Source organism: Lactuca sativa, chromosome 1 (genome assembly GCF_002870075.4).
Source record: "Lactuca sativa cultivar Salinas chromosome 1, Lsat_Salinas_v11, whole genome shotgun sequence".
NCBI lineage: Eukaryota > Viridiplantae > Streptophyta > Magnoliopsida > Asterales > Asteraceae > Lactuca > Lactuca sativa.
This window is the reverse complement of record NC_056623.2, coordinates 144,575,756-144,596,932: the sequence shown is the minus strand read 5'-3', so window position 1 is coordinate 144,596,932 and position 21,177 is coordinate 144,575,756. Positions and strand designations below refer to the sequence as shown.

The window sequence follows — 21,177 nt, the reverse complement described above, 5'->3', positions numbered from 1 at the left end:
AAATTTAGTGTTAAAATTATAAACATGGAAAGTTTCCTGTTGAACCTTCCATGCGCTTTAATATATATATATATATATATATATATATATATATATATATATATATATATATATATATATATATATGATTTCTAATATTATGACATTTGTCAATAGGCAGGGACGGACGCAGGAATTAGTAGTAGGGGTTGCACAAATATTTTTTTCTGGTCAAACATAATATAGAACGTTAAAAAAATCCGGTCAAACATAATATAAACCGTCTAATACAAATTTTTTTCTGGTTAAACATTATATAACAACTATCTATTATAATTTAAATTTGTCCTCTTCGTGCAGACATCTTTTGAAACCGCTCCATTACTTTTTCATCCTCAACTTTCGCAAGTGCTTCCGTCTCGACATTACAAAGCAATGTGTCTTTCAAAAATTCATCGCCAATTTTGTTATGCAAGTTTGTCTTCAAGAGCTTCAACTTTGAAAAACATCTTTCTACACTTGCGGTCGCTACGGGTAATATCAAAGCAAACTTTAAAAGCTTATAAACCAAAGGATAAGACCGATGCTTCCCCGTACTAACCATCAAACGAGAAAGGTCGAAAATTCCTTTCAAACTAGTGAAACTCTCATCTTTGATGGAAGAGTGATAAAATATCTCAAGTTGTCCTTCGAGGTCTATCATATCTGAATCATCAAAGTCATACTGTATAACTTACCTAACTTCAATAACTTTGATTTGTCAAATTGTGCAAATGAATCACAAGGGCTCAAAGAACCCATGTATTCTAGTAATTGGGTGCTTGTTTCACTAAATCGATCCCGATATTCTATAAGTTGCATATCTACCACCGTGTTGAAGATTTCAACCTCAAAATGAAACCTATTAGTCTTTGTAGTCCTACGGTTTCTCGCACCAATATACAACTCTTCCATATCTAAAGTTTCAATTTCGTGTGTTTGACAAAAAGAGGATACTTTTGGCAAAATTCTATCAAACCCTATGTTTCTAAAAGACTGCAATGCCTACATTGTCCCTCTAACCATCGAAGCCGCTTCCAAAATGTCTAGATCTTTTCTTTGAAGTTGCTTTGACAATGTACCCGTGAGGTGTAAAATGTCATACATCATATGTAAGTAAAATATGAACTCATATGATTTAAAATATGCTAAGATTCCAGATGCTTGTTGATGGTTTGCCAATGACCCTCCCTCCTCTTTCACAAAATCTAAAACTACAAGAACATCCGCAAACAACTTCATCAAACTTGTGAGTGTGTTGAAATGTGAACCCCATCTTGTTTCTCCCGCTCGAACAAGTGTAGTCTCTTGATTTAACCCTCTTCCTGTTTCAAGATCACCACTACACAAGCCTTTTTGCACCCTTTCTCTTGCTTGCTCTCGTAGTAAGTCTTTTCTTTTACACGAGGCACAAACAACATTAACCACCAACGAAATTTGCTCAAAAAATTCACTAACACCATCATGCTTCTTTGCTATAGCCACAACTACTAATTGAAGTTGGTGTGCAAAACAATGTACATAAAAAGCCGTATCATTCTCTTGTAATATCAAAGCTTTCAAACCATTGAATTCCCCTCGCATATTGCTAGCCCCATCGTAACCTTGTCCTCTTATCTATTAAAATTTAAAACAATTAATATATATATATATATATATATATATATATATATATATAATTAAATTGAAATAAAAAAAAGTAAAGAATAAATTACCTGACTAAAACTCAACTTATTACTTGTAAGTACTTCATTTATGGCGTTTTTGAGGGTCAAAGAAGATGTATCCTTCACGTGCACTATTCCTATGAATATTTCTTTCACAAAGCCAAGACTATCGACATAACGCAAAACAATAGCCATTTGTTCCTTTTTTGAAACATCACTAGATTCATCGACTAGTAAAGCATAAACATCTTGACCAATCTCTTCACGAATACTCAAAAGTACTTCTTGTGCAAAACATTGCACAAGTTCTTTTTGAATTTTAGGGGAAATTAGTTGATTGTTTTTAGGAGCATTTTCTAAAGTATTGTTGAAAATCTCTTCACTAGTCTCTCGAATGGCTTTTAACACTTCAATGTAAAGCCCTCTATTTTCCGAGTTAACCGACTCGTCATGACCACGAAACGGTAAACCGGTTTTCAATAAAAATCTAACAACAATAATAGAAACACGTAATCGAGCTTTATATTTATTGTCCTCCGCTTCGCTTTGCCTCCTCAAGACTACATTAATTGCTTGTTTTTCCCTCATTAAAAACTCACACTTTTCTCTTGCTTTGTTGTGAAAACTATCAACACCACCCACATGAGTCCGAAATGCATCTTTTTTATTCCAAGTATCAAAACCTTGGGAAACAAATGCATCTCTCCCTCCTTTTTGTCCCATGAGGTCCCCACACAAATAACAATATAAACAATATGCATAATTCTTTTTCACACTATATTCCAACCAATCAAAGTCATTAAACCATGAAGGAACGAATCTTCTAAATCTATCACCTATTTTTTTTAGGAAACTTATGTGCCCTTACTTGACACGGTCCTTGAAGCAAATATGCTATTCTTACATCATCTCTTATATTTGAATTGTAACTTGTAATCAATGGCCTATCCGTTGGGTCCTTTGGAAGATCTTTCAAGTCAACGTTATCATTAGGTTGGTTAGAACATGGTGTTTGTGGAGTTGGATTAGAAACCGAAGGGATTGAATGATTGTTGATTGGTGTTTGTGGAGTTGCATTAGGATTAGAAACGGAAGGAATTGATTGATTGGTGATTGGTATTTGGGAACATTCTTCACCACTTTCATTAGGATTAGGTCTTTGTCTTTTGGTAAAAAAACCACTTAGTTTAACCTACAAAAACATAACAATTACACCTAATCAAACAATAAAACAAGTTGCTTTCACCTAATTAAACAAAAATTCAATAAAAACATAACAATTACACCTAATCAAACAATAAAACAAGTTGCTTTCACCTAATCAAACAAAAATTCAATAAAAACATAACAATTACACCTAATCAAACAATAAAACAAGTTGCTTTCACCTAATCAAACAAAAATTCAATAAAAACATAACAATAACACCTAATCAAACAATGACTTCAATAAAAACAAGTTGCTTTCACCTAATCAAACAATCAATTCAATAAAAAACATATGAATTTCACCTAATCAAACAATCAATTCAATAAAAAAAACATAGCAATATATGAATATAACCTAATCAAACAATATAACTTCAAGAAAACAAATCAATTTCACCCAAGTCAATCAATAACTTTAAAAAACATATCAATTTCAAATATCTAACTGAATTGGTAAATGGTAATTGGTAAAACTTACTTGCTTTATTGTAGAAATTGAAAGAAGACAGAAGTTGATCGATACTATTGTTGAAACCTGCTTCAAGAAATTGATCAAGATTCAAGGATTAAAATCGATCAAACAACAAAATCGATTTTGGGCTGTGACTCACGATCAAGAAGATAGAAGTACTAGCCGATCGAATATAGAAGTCATCCAGGGGGCAGGGGTGATCGGCAATCGATTGAATTTTGGAGGCAAGCCGCAAGCGCCAAGCAGGAAGTCTGAGTCGACGATCGTTTCTTCTTGCTGTGTAATCGTTTTTTTTTTTTTTTTTTTTTTTTTTTTTTTTTTTTTTTTTTGCTTGTACTGATCAACAATTAGACACTCAAATAATTAGGATGGGCTATCTTTTTTACAAGCAATTAGCCCAATTGCTAATTTATCCACTTAAGTTTTATTTTGGGCTTTGGACAATTGGACTATTAGACAATAATCGATTAAAACATTGGGTTATGGGCTCGTTATTATTTTTTTTCGTTTGGTAATTCCGGATAGAGTGACAATTTTTTTTTTATGTAGTTGCACAATTTTTTTAGTAGTTGCACGATTTTTTTACGTAGTGGCACAATAGGTAAAAATTAAAAAAAAAAACAAAATTTTTTCTACTACGTGCGCGGAAGCTAGGTGTTGCCGGTGCAACACCGGGCACCTAGCTAGAACTGTCCCTGTCAATAGGAAAATAAACCTATTTATTTATTAGAATATGGATTTTTTCCATTAGAGTAAATTACATGAATGGTCCCTATAGTTTGGGGTAATTTGCACGCTTACTCCTTAACTTATTTTTTTTTAGCTCGGAACGTCCATACTGTTTGTTTTTGTTACGCGCTTGGTCCCTATTATTTGTTTTTGTTACGCTCTTAGTCCCTGGTCCTGTCTTACCTAGAAAACTATTATTTAAATATGGAAAAATTGTAGGGTATGTAAGGAAGGCGTGTGTTTATTTAAATAAAGTAGAAAATCAAAGACAAAATAGTCTTTTTAGGACAGAAGCCAAACGCATAAAAACAAACACTAGGGACCTTTCGAATTAAAAAAAATAAGTTAAGGACCAAATACGCAAATTACCCTAAACCATAGGGACCATTCTTGTAATTTACTCTTTCCATTACAACATTGTGAATGGAAAAAAAAACTACCCATCATTTGCAATCTCTTCAAGATTCTAAAAGATTTGCACGGCTATAATTGGTTAAAATTTTCAAAGTATAGCATCCTAAAAAGATAGTATAAAAATTAAAAGAACAATGCTAATGACTTTTATAAATTTCTAAGTACACATCCTTAATAACAAATTTTACAAGAAACACAAAGTAAAGTAACAAAGTTCATCTATAGAACAAAAACAAACAAATATTACATAATCAACAGTCAAAAAGTCAAAACTTTGAACAAACAAAACTATTGTTCCAAGAGTGAAGGCATGTAAAAAGCATGAGTTTGAGCCATTTCAATTCGATCTCGAGGATCATTCATTGTTTCATCTCTCAATGCTTGAAGAATAGCTTGTGTAGGAACCTCCCTGACAAAAAAATCACTTGAGTAAATTACACAAATGGCCCCTATGGTTTGGGGTAATTTGTGCGCTTCGTCCCTAACTTATTTTTTTAACTCGGAAGGTCCCTACTGTTTGTTTTTGTTACGTGATTGGTCCCCTACTGTTTGTTTTTGTTACGCACTTGGTCCCTGTCTTCCTAAAAAGACTACTATTAAATAGGGAAAAATGGTGGGATGGGTAAGATAAGGTGAGGGGGTGGGGTTGGGGTTGGGGGTGTGTTTATTTAAATAAATTAAACAATCAAGGGCAAAATAGTCTTTTTAGGTAATACAGGGACCAAACGCGTAACAAAAGCAAACAATAAGGACTTTTCGAGTTAAAAAATAATTTAGGGACCAAACGCACAAATTACCCTAAACCATAAGGACCATTTGTGTAATTTACTCAAATCACAAAAACATCAAATAGTTGATAAATATTGCAAGATATAGCAATGTACTTTCATTCATTTGTTTACTACTTTTACTATAGCAGCCAACTATTGTTTATTTTTATTAAAGCATTGTTTTGGAAAATCTACATGATTATAGCAATATCATCCAAATATATAAGCACTTTTTAGTTTTCATTGCTATAATTTAGATTTTCAAAACATAATGTCTTAATAAGAAAAATAAAAAGTAGATATATAATGCTATAATTGGGTAAGATTTTCAAAGTGCAATGCCTTAAGAAAAAGAAAAAAAAATTGGAAGTAGGTTGCTATAGTAAACAACTAATTAAATGCACATTGCTATATCTTGTATAACATGAAAATTATCATCAGAAAAAAAAAAAATTATTGTTTTGAAGGGTTTACCTTGAAATTAGAATTTTGTGTAGGGTTTTCAAAATGGGACAAAGCTCAACTGGAGCAACAGGCTTTTTCTCTTCTGGATGAAGGATGCTTAAATGAGATTGACTAAGTAGCTCATAAAATGCTTTCACTGCTGAAATTCCCTGAAATATAATAAATATACAATGTTATAAGTTTCTTTGAAAATGTCACCGTAAACACAAGGGTAAAATGGTCATTTACTCTCACATTCAAACAGTTCATTCCGTCCAAAAAGGAAGAAGCAAACGTTGTGTATAAAGAAACATCATCTAATCCATTAAGTTATATATATATGTGTGTTTCTTTTTTTACCAAAATTAGGGCAAAAAGAGGCTTTCCCATTAAATGATTTAAATCCCAACTTTTTTACAAATTTGCCCCTATGAGATTTTAAATAAGTAACAAAGAGAAAAAAAAACACACCTGAATCATACCCTTTCCCTTAATGCTATCACCCATATCAAGAGTTAATTCTCCATTAGCCAACTTTTGTCCATACCATGCATTCCGACCTTTTAATAATGTCACATATGTATCTGCTAAAAGTGGGCCCGCTAATTTTTCGGGATTTTTAGCCAAAAGATGAGTTATAAATATCATTTCAGATGTACAATGTGCAAAATACACCGATTTGCTAGTTGCACTCTCATTCGTTAAAGATGCTACCATACCTATAAAATCAAAGTTCCAAAAGTAAATATTAAATAAAAGAATTATTTCACATTTTACTAATTTGCCCCTCTCATATATCCTAAATCTTACCAGCTCCAATGGCGTAGACATTCTTCAACCCACCCATGACTTCATGAGTGACAAGATCACCATTATCCCACACAATGAAATGTGGTTGCCTTAAGAACTTCGCTAATGGCTTCCTCCATTTTTCTGATCCACAAATTCTTGCATTTGCGTATTCTTTGTTGTAAATCTCTGATGCGATGTTAGGGCCTCCAAGATATAAAATGTTCTCCATTGAAATTCCAGCTGTTGAACATAATCGTTATTAAAAATTGGGAAAATTAACGAAATGAAATAGTAAAGAAACATGAATCTTACTTGATCTACTAATCATCTGAGTGGGAGTGATTATATGGGGTTCAGGTTCCAATTCAGCTTCGATACCTTTGGATAATGAGATTATAATAGGAACTGTGATTCTTTCTTTCCAATACTTGCTAATTTCTTGAAAAACTTGATGAGTTTCAGTCGATGGTAATCCATTGATGACAATATCAGCATCCCAAACAGCTTCCTGTAAATTCGTTACTACTTTCAATGGACTAAGTGGAGTATCGATCATATTCAAACAAAACCCATCTTTCAAAATCTCATCTGCGTACAATACTCGATCGCCTAATCTTGCTTCGACGTATTTCAAATACGCACATCGTCTAATCAATCGTCTTAACACGTCTTCTCGTGAATTGATTACATCGAATAAATGTTGTGCTGTGGCTCGATCGACTGACCTACCTGCTCGTCTCCAGATCCTGATTTGAACTTTATCTCGAAGATGACCATAACCATCTTGTAACATTGCTGCAAACACACTGCCCCAAGCACCGGCTCCAACGCTCACGATTCGTAAAGGATCGTCGTCTGTTTTACCCAATAGGTTACGAAGCTCGTCGAGTTTTTCCTCTAGAGACCCGTTGTTGATTTGGGCAAAACCATTCGCGTAAGCATTGTTCGTCGAGGTCGATCCCTCGATTTCTGCTCCGACCATCGTTTTCTTGCACAAACCTCGATGAATTTGGTTTTTCTGAATTGGGGTTTGGGTTGATTTGTATCGAGTGAGATCTTCGATTACAAATGATGGTGTGTAATTTCTATAAGAAAACGACGAAAAGTACAGCGGTGGAGGTGAATACGTGTTTTGCAATAAATGTAACACGTTTAACATCTACAAGAAGGTCGGCTGAAGTAAACCCATCAGGGAATTCAGTTTGAAACGGCTGAAAGTCTGAAATTGAACTCGAAATGCATCAGACTTCACACGTTGATTGATATTGAGGAAAGTGGTGAGAAGTTACATACCAATGTAGGTTTTGCGCTTCTTTGTTTCGTGTGGGATTGAGAAACCCTTTCGAAGGATTTGCGAGCCAATTTTTTGACGAATTCCTAACAGAAGTTTGTTTTTGCTTGCAAGAAAACGAAGAACCAATTTAGTTTTCACGTTTCGAACTCACCAAGGGGGATAAAGTCCCATGGCGGTGTTTCCAACGTGGTTGTCCGGAATGTTAAGTTTGTCCAAATTTCAGAGAATTCCTCTCAAGTTTGAGGTAATTACATATGGGTCCTTTATATTGATGTTTATGATATATTTTTAAGGGTTAATACCTAATGGCTTGATATGGTAAATCGTAAGTATCACATATGGTTCATTTGGTAAGACACTAAGGTTGTGTTTAAGTATAGACCGGGTCCCAAGTGAGGACTAGGTCCAAAAATCTGATTCAACATGTTTGTTATGACATTTAAGAGCTTAGACTTGGTCTAAAGTGAAGGCTCGATCCGATGATTTCATCTAACTCTGTCCATAAGTAGAGATGTTAATGGGGGGCGGCGAATACATGGAACCCCAATCCCCATCCATATCCCCGAATTCTCATTCCAATCCGCCTCCCCATCTTCATCCCCATCGGAGAATATAAATAAGACAAAACTTCAAAAGTAGTCCCTATAGTTTCACAAAATCTGAAGTTTGGTCCTTAATTTACAAAAACCTCACAAATAGTCCCTGTGGTTTCAAAACTTTTAACAAATGGTCATTTTCGCTAACTTCGTTAGCTTTTGGCCGCTAAGTGAAGGGGTATTTTTGTCATTTCACAAAAGAGGGATCATTTATGAAGTTTTTTGTTATTTAGAAAAAATAAAAAAAGATAATTATTTAATAAAGGGTCTCTCTCTCTCTCTCTCTCTCAAAAGAACCCATCTTAAACTAGATCTTCACTTCGTCGATGAACTCATCTTCCATCATATCAAACGAAGAAGACTTATCCCCTTTCATCATCAAAACCTTCGCCTCGGGTAAGCCCGAAACCCGACTCCACCACCTCCGTCATTGCATCAGATCCAAAGAGGTTGAGATTGAAGACGTCTGCAAGGTTCATTACCAGAACTTCATAATAGCTTTCGATGACCTCTGTTCTCTTCTTTCAGGCATCGAATCGCTTAAACCATCCATCTCTAATTCAAACTACCAGTTACAGTCTGTTGTTGGCCCTCTCTTAACATTTTTCGATTCTTTCATAGAAGCAATAGGGTTTCTGTGACAACCAGAAATTTCTATCTTATAAAGCCATTCAATTCAATCACAAGTCAGACTTGTTTCTGTTACCTTTTAGCCCTGTTAAGGGTCTGTTTGAGAGTTTCTGAGCCTAGTGTAATGTATGAATGGAGGCTAAGTTGAGTTAGCTTGTGATTGGGAGGATTAATCCGAACCAGAAAACCACTCACTAGGTGTTCACGGCCGCAAACTAGGTTCACGGCCATGATATATATATATATATATATATATATATATATATATATATATATATATATATATATATATATATATATAAGAGTGACCCCTTTTTCTCCTCACTTCTCCTCACCTTTATTCTCTCTCAAAAAACTTCGACCGTGAACCCTCCAAAGCTCTAAAAACGTAAGTGTTTCAACCTTAAACTTATTATACTTGAAAGATTACTAGATCCTAGCCTTGATTCTTTGTGATTCATCACCACCTTCATGAACTTGAAGGGATCACGGCCGTGAACCCTTCATAGGTTCATTGGACGTGAACACTCCTTGGTCGTGAACACATTCTTGTGTGGCCGTGAACACCTTTAGAACAATCATATGTGATTGAAACACTTTATTCCAAGTGTTTCCTAGTCCCTAAGGTGGTTCCCTAACATGATTAGTTGTTATATACACTAATAATATACATATATGTGCCATTATATGCTTAATAGGATCTGTGGTGCTCGAGACTTCACTTGACACATAGCATCCTTTATCGATCTTACATTCGAATCACTCACAATCAGGTGAGTTCATACCCCCTAACTTATCTTTTAAATGATTTTAAATGCTTTTATGGAGGGGGGGTGGTGGAATACAAGTAGAAAACATTATAGTTACTGTATCAAACACATATGATTAATAACTATCAAACAAGTGGATTTCTTATATTTCAAACTGTATTATCAAGCAAACTATTTCAAAACATTTTATAAACTGACATCAAGTCATCTATAACCATTCAAATGGTTAAAACTCTTTTACATGCTAAACTCTTTATCAAACTCTTTTAAACTTATATATTGTCAAAATCGTGTCTATATAGATATAGTTATATAAATAAGGTTGAAAGGGCTTAGGACTGATAACTCACTTTATTTCTTGTTCCTTGTTTGGTTGTGGACTTAGGGTATCGGTTGTTTTTCCGAGTGTCGTTTGAATCTTAGTTGTATATTATGTATATGTGTATAGATATATAAGTTCTTACATCATTTCAACACCTTTGGGTAGCAAAGGTGTACAAACATACTCAGTCATTCAAACAACATTACTAGTAACTATAATAGGTATAGGTTAGAGAATTACTACTCACTATTTCTAGAACAATGAAACATACAAGAGTCAGTTCAAACATACCATAACGAGAAATAGAAAGAACATACTATATTGAGAAACAGGGAGGAACATACTATACACTAGAACAGAGAGAGCGTACTATATACTATAACATAGAGAACATACTATACACTATAACAGAGAGAACATACTATACAAATACAAGAATACTATAACATTAATGTGAGCCACTACTTCATGGCATGGCAATATACTGTTGTGTCACGTTTTATAACTAGAGTCTCCTGGAGGGAGAGCGTGAGTTTGTGTATAGATCTATACGGGATTAACCATCCTACACCTTGCTGCTAGCTATAGTGGGACCTGCAGGTTTACGGGTGAAGAATGCCATACCATTCGACGTCTTGGAACGTCGTGTTTTACTAGTCAATCAAGTATGGTTATAATCTCATCACATTTTACCTTAATTTAAAAACTGGTTTAAGGTAGTTAGTACAATGGTAGTTACTATATTCAATACTAAAGTGCATCTTTATTTTCCCATTGCATTCACATTGTGATCTTCTCACATAAACGGTAATGTAAACTATATTTTGGTAATGATAGTCATACTTGTTAAAAATACTCACTTTTACAAAAGAACAAACACTCAGAACAGTTGGGTCTTGGTAGAAGACTACATTTCATAATAAAGTAGAAAATATAGGATTTTCTAGGAGATACAACATTTACATCAAACACTTACAAACATTTACAAACACTTTCATTCAAACAATGACACTAAAATACTTATGAACTCACCAACTTAAATGCTAATGTACTATTTCAAAATAACTTGTATTCTCAGGTCACCGGTAGACAGGTACATTGGACCAGATTTTGAGAAGACGGAGCACATTCGAGACTCATCTTTTATTTTGATTCATATTTGGTGTCTTTCAAACTATATACAGAACACACTTGTATTGAATTATACTATTAATGCAATGGATGATGTTGTTGCTTGTTTACTATTATGCATTGACATGATACTGTACATGATGTCCTCCACCCCCGAACATTTCCGCCGTTCCGGTTTGGGGGTGTGACAATTTCCACTTCCGCTTAGAATTCACGATCGACTTGACCAGTGTCGTCGCGCAACCGTTTAATAGGGACTTTCCGGCCGTCTGCGAGGGTGGATTTGAAGACAAGACCAAATCCTCCACATCTGATTATGTTTTCTTGATCGAAACTATTGGTTGATTTCAAAAGATCTTTGTTGTTTTCGTTCGATTTATGGAAAAGAACGACTAGTCTCGATTCGTGTTCTTCTTTGTTGCTATTGATTTCATCTTCTTTTTCTTAATCGGCTGCTTGTCTGGTTCTTGTGCGAAAAATGATCAAGAACATGAGTAGAAGAATGAATAATGTTCCATTCTGATTTCGATTTCTATACCTACAATTACACCTTTGCTTTGCCTGGATTTCCTATTTTGGGATTATGGAAAGAGTTCATTTGATTTCTAGCAAGTGTAATCGCATAACTTGTTTCCTTCAAAGCTTGAATTTGTAAACAGTGTGAACTGACCTCCCTTTGAATTGCGACTGCCTGCTATATGTTTCTTGTATTGATTTGGGGGTGGTTGTATACAATTCAATTATAGGGATTAAAGGGGGATACATACTTTAATTTCTTCTTCTGTTATGTATTTTCTTGATGTAATTAAGATGCCGATACTTTTCTTTCATATAAATGGGAGCTAGGTATTTCTTTCGACGACTTTAGAGGTGGAGCTAGATCCTAATCCATCGATTGAACTAGATAGAATGAATCATTAATGTGTGTATGTGAAAGGCAGGGAGAGTGAATCATCAATGTATGTGTATGTCTATGTTGGTCCGATAGAGGTTGCAGAAGAGAGTGATATATCTTCTTCAGTTTGATGTGCGTGTGTGTCTGAGAGAGAGAGAGAGAGAGAGAGAGAGAGTGGAACCCTTTATTAAATAATTATATTTTTATTTTTTTTAATAACAAAAAACCTTCATAAATGGTCCTCTTTTGTGAAATGATGGAAATGCTCTTCACTTAACGGCCAAAAGCTAACGGAGTTAGCGAAAAGGACCATTTGTTAAAAGTTTTGAAACCACAGGGACGATCCGTAAGGTTTTTGTAAATTAGGGACCAAACTTCAGATTTTGTGAAATCACAAAGACCATTTTTGAAGTTTTGACTATAAATAAACTCTCATCTCCACCCTTAGGATCCCAAGCATGGAATTGAGGATTTATTTTCCTCTTTTAATATGAAAAATTTTATGTAAAAAAACTCTAAATTTCAATTTTACCAGCATAAGTTTAAAGATTTTACAAAATATAAAAATATTCATAGATTGCATAAAAAATTCTACCAAATTTAAATAAAAACATGCAAAATCAAGTAGAAAAAAAATTATCAGTATGATATTAGACGTAAAATAGATAAACCAAATAGAAAAAATAATTATACATGAGTTTAAATTAGACAATATATATATATATATATATATATATATATATATATATATATACACACTATCTTATAAAGGATACATCTTTAATGTTTTAAATACAAATTTTTATGCCTTATGTACAATAAAATTAAGCATATCTTAAGAAAATGTCTTAAAGACAAGTTATGGAGCTTGATGTACAAATTTCTATGCATGATCAGGTACATATATTCATAATTTCATAAAAAAGAGAAAGTCACATGGATTGGTGACATGGCACATTAAATGGATTGCCAACATGTTTAATTAGGACTATTCATTTGATATTTGATCTGATGGTTGGTAAGTTTTTTTTTTTTTAGAACCGGCAAATTTTATTGACTAAGCATTACCTAGCAAGATGCTAGGCAGGCCCAAAAGGAAGACACTACATTTGAGTTTGTATTACAGACAATTTAAAGGGCAAACACACCAGTCGTCCCATTTGAGATGACATTCTACTCTCCTATGCCTAATCCAATTGAATACAATAGATTTAACCCTGTCAATAATCTGGGAGTGTGAGTATCGTGTGCTCCTGAACACCAATTCACATCTTGTTTTCCATAGTATCCACATCACCCCAAAACAGATACAAATTAGGTTGTTTCTCCTTCTTCTACATCTCCCCCAAGTTTTCGTTAGCCCAATAAGGTCACCAATGGTTTGAAAATCCGGTTTCGGAATATTACACCACTGAAATATCAGCTCCCATATCTTGTTCACCAACATGATGGTTGGTAAGTGGTAAGGGATAACACAAAACATAAACATACTCCAAAATGCTAATCACTCTTCTCAGCCGCTCTCTCACACGACCCCTTTCCCTCTTCTCTCTGCAACCCGTTTCATACATCCGACAAATCGTGCGCCGTCACCACCACAACTAACCGTGTTCCCCTTATCGTTCTCCTTTTCTTGTTAATGCCACCATCACTCTCTCAGCCATCATTTATAGTTATTCACTACCATCGGCTTCTCCATTGTACACCGTCTAACCTGTCAAAGCCATTCACGGAAGTCCACTCTTGATGAATTTATATGTCTTTTTTTGTTAGCGTTAGATCGATTCAGTGTGACATTTTTTTTAATCGAAATCATTGGCCTCCTTTGATTGTTGCCAATATGTAAAAGTTGATTTGATTTTGTATATGCAACTGAAGACAAAAAGATGAACCGGTAATAATCATTCCATTGTTTGTTGTTTGCTTGTGATTTCTCATAGTATTTTTGTTTTGTTTTGATTCTTGTAATTTGTGTCATTCATTTTACTTGTGTGTGTAATACTATGTATAATTGTCTGATTTTGTTTTGTAGGATGAGAAGGAAGTTAAAAGGCTATACAAAAAACTGTTATGAAAAAGGCAATCTGAGCTTGAAGAGCTTTTTCTGATACGAAGATGGGCAGACAGATGCTAAGGATACGTTTTTCTGATAAAATTGAGTAGTGAAGAGACACCCAATAGTAACCGATGTTTATAATTAAACTATATAATTGATTTCACATTATAGTGTGCGTAAGTTTTTGTTTTATTTAGAATTTTTGTTTGATTAAACCTCTGTATGTATGTATAACTTGTATATATGTATAAACCTCTATATGTATGCATAATAAGTGGTGCATGTTTGTATAAATTTTTGTGTTTATGTATAAAGCTGCATAAATGAGTAAATCGATGTAGGTATATATCAAGTTTTCATTATTTCTTATATGTACAAAGTACAATTAACTTTTATTATTAAGCTAAGGTACCTACATGAACTTGAGCATTTACATTGACGTCGATATTTTATAACTATGAGTTTTTTTATTGGTTTCAATATCTAATTCTTTTGAATAGACATTTTTTCAAAACTATCACTCTTATACTTTAATTATGCATGATACTAATATGTATGTTTCTAGAAAAGAGACGAGATTATATAACATTTATCTAATAGAAAGAAAACATTAATATTACTAAAATAACTACTGCTAACAATAATATTGCTTACCTAAAAAATAAATTAACTTATTTTTGAATTGGTTTATTAATCAGAGTATTAACAACTTTTAGTTTGGAATATAATAGAAAAATATTATTTTTCAAGTTTTCATGTCATTATCTAAAGAAAACATATTTTCATAACTGATAATTAGAAATTTAATTCACTATATAATAGTAACTTTCAAAATTATATCAAACAAATGAACTGTGTATAAACGTTTTAGAAAAAACACTTATTCAATATATAGTTGATTTTTTTTTTTAAATTTAAGTCAATTTATAAATAACTTGATCAAATATAAATTATTAATAATAATGATATATAATTTATCAAAATAGTTAAAAAAAAGGTAAGAAATAGAAGTCGTATGATTAAAATAAATAAGATACGAAAAATACAATAAGATGTGGGGTGGGATGAATGCATAGCACACCTAATATTTTTCTTTATTTGATAGCATATTATGTCTTGATATATTAAACATTTTATCTATATAAATAGTATTAAATATATTCTCCTTAATTATATTATATAATGATGGATATAATACGAATAATTTTCGATAATAGAAAAAGAAGAATAAAGTTTTTACTGTTTTCAAGAAAATAGATGTCGGTTTACTTTCCTTTTTTTTATCGCCATATATGTTCGTTTTAAAAAATGCATAATATACTATATTTGTGTATATTATGATTAACTATAAACAAGTAAGTATATTTTAAAATCTAAAAGAACAACAAAATTTTATTTTTTAATTTCAAACAACAACGTAATTTCAAATATAACCCAAAATATCCAAAAATAATTATTTAAAAAAGATAACATGCTTTTTGATTTCAACCCAATATTAACTTCTTTTTTATACATAATAGAAACGTACTTTTATTTTTATTTCGAAACAACTTACCAACAGAAATAAATTGTTGAAATAAACTGTTTTTCGTTGTCGCATCCGCCAAAAAGAACTATCTAAATACCGGGCGAGCTTGAATTCTTCAATCGATTGACATACATAATTTCGATTTTTTTGTTCTTTTATAACAAAAGTCTGTTATATATTACTACTATTCGTCCGCTTATGCAGTTCATGTAGTGAGTCAATTTGTGTCTGCTTCTATCGGTCCCCTTTGTGGCGTTAGGAGACATTCATTGGGTAATTCCAAGACCACACAGGCCATAGGAACCGGCTCTTATGCCTTGTCGATACAAAACAATCTGACAAAAGGTTGAAATGAACTATTTGACATGAAAATGAAACTAATCGCTGTATGAAAACTATCTGCGGAAATGAATTATTTGGCACCGCCGCATCGCGCGGGTACCCTACTAGAATATATATATATATATATATATATATATATATATATATATATATATATATATATATATATATATATATATAATCTCAACCAAGTAATTACTAATGAGTTAGGTTATTTTTATCAAATTTTATGTATTATAAATTATACTATAGATATATGTTTTGTATTATATATATATATATATATATATATATATATATATATATATATATATATATATATATATATATATATATATCAGGGGCGAGTCCAGGGTTGGGGATTAGGGGTATCCCCGTCCCTATTTTTTTATTCGGAGATTCCTCATCCCCGGTCAACTTGGGGATTCCCAGTCAAAACGGGTGCGAGTTTCGGGTTCCCCATCGGACATGGGTTTTTTTCCCATTCCTATCCACAAGTGAAATGGCAAGGATTGGGAACAAAAATAAGTATGCCCGTTTTGCCCTACCCATCGCAACACAAGAACAAAAGATTATTGTGTAAATGTTCCTCCGCCTCCACAACGCCTCCTTCCTCCATCGTCTTATGAACAAGAAACCTTCTAGGAAGCCTTGTTTGATCGTTTTGGTTGTCATGTTGAGCAACGGTATACTGGGCATAAAAATCATGTATGTATGGTCGTTTTGTTGATGTATTGATTTTTTTTATTTGTGGCATTTTGATGAGTAGATGTATTTTGGGTACAAAAATATTATGTGTATGTTTGGTTCTAAATGTTGAATCAAATTTATGTTTTCCTGTGTGTGTCAACAAATGACCCAAGGAAATATTATAAAAAATATTGTTTGAGGGTAATATAGTTATTTTGTACATTCAGTCAGATGAAAAATCAAACAACAAGTTTCAGTTAGAAGTAATTACAACTTCTAACCCAGTTTGTTCTAACCCAGTTAGAAAGTATCAAATGACCCTTAAAGATACTTATAGCTCATCTGATAAGAAACTGGCTTTCTTATAATATATTTTTAAGGACTAATGCTTATTGGGTTTTAATTAAAAAATGGTCTAATTATATGTAAAACTCCAATCCAGGTATTTACCCTTCAACCCTTTAAATGAAATTTCATTGCAAATTGGTCCCTTTCGTACGTTGGGCGTACTTAAGAGTACGCTTATTGCATAGGTGAACCACGTACGCGGGGCATACGTGGCAGATGGCTAAAACCCTAATTTTCGGACTTGTAACCTATTTAAGCAACCTTTTCACCATTTGGACCAAACCCTAATCAGCCTCTATAGCCTCATTTCGTCCCTTAACCCCATATTTTCTTGTGCAGGGGCGGAGCTTGAACGATTGACTTGGGGGGGGGGGGGGGGCGAAAGTATTAGAAACTAAAATTAACGTTTTTATACATGAAAAAACCAAAAGAAAAATTAGCAATTAAACACCAAAAGTACCTAAAACTACTTCCAAAAAATACCTAAAATTACTGTTCTCACACATAAAAAGAAAACATTTTTTCAACAATTAAACACCAAAAATAACTAGAAGAAGAATTACAACTCAGCCCGACGACCTTTAAGGTCTTTAAATTCATCAATTACCGACTTCGTATCAATGTTTTCAGCAATTTCTCTTTCTATGTAAACCACCAAGTTGTTTGCGAGAAAGTCATCTGACATCTTATTGCGAATGCAGCTCTTGAATATTTTCATTGCTGAAAATCCCCTATTTGTTGTTGCAGTAGAAACTGGAAGTGTCAAGATTAACTGAACCACTCTATCAAGCAAATAATACGTCTCACGTTTTTGAGGTTCCACAAGAACTTTGCATAGGTCAGCAATAGTTGATACACGACTTAGCTTATTATTCTTTATCATATCGATATTAAAAATATCCAACTGATATCGTAATTGAATTCTCTCTTGCTCCGTAAAATCTTCAGGATAATACTTTTCAACAAGAAGACAAATCTGATCAACGTTAATCATTTTAGAGTGTTCTTTTGAAACTAAAGTAGAACTAAGACTTAACAACTCCATCCCCTGATCATTGAATCTACTATTCAACTCATGTAACTGTTTGTCCAATGTGGATGTAAATAAATCTACTCGATAAAAATGTTCCAAAGTAAACTGATTATCGTTTTTTCGAGGTCGGTATTGAGTAGAAGTATATGGAGCTTGCATATATGGCATATCTACTTGATGTTGATCACAAAAATTTTTTACTTGTTCAAGTAAAGAATCCCATCCGTTGTTCCTGAAATCATTTAGAATCTCCTTTGTTGCTGAAACTAACTCCATGACATTAAGAATATATTGGGATTTCTTTTGTAGAGCTTGAGAAAGTATATCAGTTTTTCCCATTACTTCTTTCATCAAGTGAATAATAAGCACAAACTCAAATGATTTCAGGTAACAGTAAGCCACATCAGCATCTCCGCATTGAGAATAAGTAGCAGATACATCATCAATTATTCTTTGGAGAACAACACGAGTACAATCAAACATGTTAAGAAAACTGCAAACGGGATGAAAATAAGAACCCCAACGTGTATCACCAGCTCTTCTTAGTGTCCCAACTTGATTCAATCCTTTATTTGATTCGATTTCACTAAGTTCCAATAAATGTTCAATCTCAGTTGCCTTTGCCTTTTGTAACTCATCATGACGCTTACTGGAAGCACAAACTACATTAATTGTAAAAATTAAGTTTGTAAAAAATTGGTGTATAGGAATAATTTCCCTTGAAGCAGCCACCAGTGCTAGTTTTAATCTGTGAGCGAAGCAATGAACATAATATGCAGAAGGAAAATCCTTAATAATAAGTGCATGTAATCCATTCCATTCCCCCCCTCATATTACTAGCACCATCATAACCTTGGCCACGGATTTTGCTAACATTAAACTGATAGTGCAAAAGTTGTCTCCATATATTTGTTTTCAAGGTTAATGATAAGGGATCCCTAACATGAACCACATCCAAGAACCTTCCCGTATGATCCCTTCTGCATCAACAAATCTCAAAACTATGGCCATTTGCTCTTTTTTAGACTCATCTCGTGACTCATCAACCATGACACAAAAGTATGAATCCCCGACTTCACTACGAATATGCTTCCTAACTTTATTTGCAATAATACTAAGAATTTCTTTTTGAATATCTCCAGAAGTATAATTTGAATTATAAGGAGCATTCTCTAATATAACATTTGCAACTTCATCATTATAAGATGCTAGAAGTTTTAGTAGTTGAAGAAAATTACCTCGATTTTTGGAATTAGGCGTTTCATCATGTCCTCGTAAAGCACAAGCTTGGAATGTCAACCAACGAACTATGTCAATTGAAGCTTTTAATCGTAAACGATTCTTCAATATTTGTGCTTCATTTTGCTTCACTATGATATTTTCAATGTGTGTTGCTTGGTTCATCAAGTTTCAACAAATGTAACAACATTTCTATGTTTTGAACAACCAATGTGCTTCAAGAATGCACATTTTTTCCCATCATTAACGTTTTTCCAATTGTCAAATCCTTTAGCAGTAAACGCATCATAACCATGGCACACACTTGGTTTATCATTAAATATATAACAAATAAAACAATAAGAAACATGTGTTGTTGGAGAATACTCTAACCAATTAGGGAAATTGTTGAACCAAGAATATTGAAATCTACGAGGATGTTTCTTTGAACCTTTAGCTTGATATTCTTGAAGACGTATTTGGAAAGGTCCTAAAGTCATATAAACTCGTCTTACTTGTTCCTTAAATTAACTGGATATTCCCACATTTGTTTTCGCTTAGCGGGATCTCTTTCTAGATGCTTAAGATCCACTTCATTAGGATTTGATTGTGTAGCTTCAGCAATATCATTCTCTTGTTGATTTTCATGTTCTCGCGGTTGCGGCTCACTTGTTGAAGCTTTGTGGTGTTTACTCTGTTGATTTTCATTATGAATTTCTTCATCATCATTCTTTCTTTTAAAAAAAGAATAAATAGTTTTCATCTTTCCCATGAAATTGTAAGATTTTTATGATTGTATCTATAATAATCAAAATTATAATCATAAGCTCATAAACCAACAACCCAAATTCTGCAAAAAAAAATCTTATTTCTACAAATCTTGTTTATGTAAAATTTTGCAAAATTCTAAAATCAGTTAATTAACAATGCTCCTAATTCTACAAATCTTATTTGTAAGAAATAATTCAACAAACATTCTAACAATACTCCTAACAATCAAAAATCTAAATCAATTAACTAACAAAATAACGAATAACAATTGTAAATAGTTAAGCATTGTCTGCACTGAATGAGTTTTTGATTCTGATTTCTAAGATAAATAAATAACTGAGATTTTGATTTCTGCATTCTGAAAAAAAAAAAAAAAAACTGATCGTCAATTGATTCCAGGCTTCCAGCAAGATTTTAGAACTTCAAACTTGGAGAATAACTGAATAAGATAGTTGTAATAAGTTTTATTTAATGATCACTGATCTTCTGATCGGCAAGACAGCAACAGCGTCAGCATGACAACAAGCAGCAACAACAAATGCAGGGTTCAGACTTCAGAAGGGACGAATGAATGAGATCAGTTTTTTTGTTTGATTTGGACAATTGGAAAGCACAGGAGGGGCCAAAGCCTAATTTTTTAATTTCTAAGCCTAATATGGATAAAAAAATATATGGACTATTAGCACTTTTCATAAAAAAATCAGGGGGGGCACAACCCCTCCTGGCCCTTTATATACTTCACCCCTATTCTTGTGAGTGTGATTCTTGAGCTTAAGGAGTGTTTTGGTGGCCATTTTAGAGGGATTTCAAGAGGAGAAGGTGGTGATCAAGTCTTGGGTGTCATTGAGCTTCTAGATGTTGCATCAAGTTCATCTTAAGGAATTTCTAGAGATATAAAGTCATAACCTCGTCATCTCTTTTGTTAGTTTGAGCTAAAGTTTTGTTATGGAGTCCCTTTTTGGTTCTTATACATTCTCTTGTGAGTTGAGCAACTCCAGATACTAGGATGGTTAGATCTAAGCTCTTTGAGCATGCTAGA

At 33.2% G+C, this 21,177-nt stretch overlaps 5 protein-coding genes across 6 annotated transcripts; all 5 read right to left on the bottom strand.

Moving 5' to 3' along the window:
- Window positions 1–316: 316 nt before the first annotated feature.
- Window positions 317–933, bottom strand: LOC128127975 (uncharacterized). The gene is made up of 2 exons (XM_052766729.1): window positions 717–933; window positions 317–675 (listed from the first exon to the last, which is right to left on the bottom strand). The coding sequence occupies exons 1-2, from the start codon at window positions 931–933 to the stop codon at window positions 317–319; spliced, it is 576 nt and encodes a 191-aa protein (XP_052622689.1).
- Window positions 934–1,023: 90 nt separating this feature from the next.
- LOC111910010 (uncharacterized) lies at window positions 1,024–3,548 on the bottom strand. The gene is made up of 6 exons (XM_052766727.1): window positions 3,525–3,548; window positions 3,372–3,428; window positions 2,982–3,002; window positions 2,561–2,877; window positions 1,734–2,460; window positions 1,024–1,635 (listed from the first exon to the last, which is right to left on the bottom strand). Exons 1-6 carry the CDS (start codon window positions 3,546–3,548, stop codon window positions 1,024–1,026), a joined length of 1,758 nt encoding a protein of 585 aa, XP_052622687.1.
- A 1,083-nt stretch (window positions 3,549–4,631) lies between these two features.
- LOC111910016 (glycerol-3-phosphate dehydrogenase [NAD(+)] GPDHC1, cytosolic) lies at window positions 4,632–7,972 on the bottom strand. Of its 2 annotated transcripts, XM_023905814.3 has the most exons (6): window positions 7,808–7,967; window positions 6,827–7,733; window positions 6,533–6,754; window positions 6,194–6,441; window positions 5,753–5,892; window positions 4,632–4,917 (listed from the first exon to the last, which is right to left on the bottom strand). In XM_023905814.3, the coding sequence occupies exons 2-6, from the start codon at window positions 7,671–7,673 to the stop codon at window positions 4,797–4,799; spliced, it is 1,578 nt and encodes a 525-aa protein (XP_023761582.1). In that variant the 5' UTR covers window positions 7,674–7,733; window positions 7,808–7,967; the 3' UTR covers window positions 4,632–4,796. The 2 variants fall into 2 exon arrangements, with proteins under 2 accessions (XP_023761582.1, XP_023761581.1); XM_023905813.3 differs by having other exon boundaries at window positions 6,827–7,972.
- A 9,703-nt stretch (window positions 7,973–17,675) lies between these two features.
- Window positions 17,676–19,553, bottom strand: LOC111910009 (uncharacterized). The gene is made up of 2 exons (XM_023905807.2): window positions 19,112–19,553; window positions 17,676–18,811 (listed from the first exon to the last, which is right to left on the bottom strand). The coding sequence occupies exons 1-2, from the start codon at window positions 19,551–19,553 to the stop codon at window positions 17,676–17,678; spliced, it is 1,578 nt and encodes a 525-aa protein (XP_023761575.2).
- LOC111910008 (uncharacterized) lies at window positions 19,553–20,130 on the bottom strand. Its single transcript, XM_023905806.1, has 2 exons — window positions 19,883–20,130; window positions 19,553–19,691 (listed from the first exon to the last, which is right to left on the bottom strand). Exons 1-2 carry the CDS (start codon window positions 20,128–20,130, stop codon window positions 19,553–19,555), a joined length of 387 nt encoding a protein of 128 aa, XP_023761574.1.
- Between the last annotated feature and the right edge of the window lie 1,047 nt (window positions 20,131–21,177).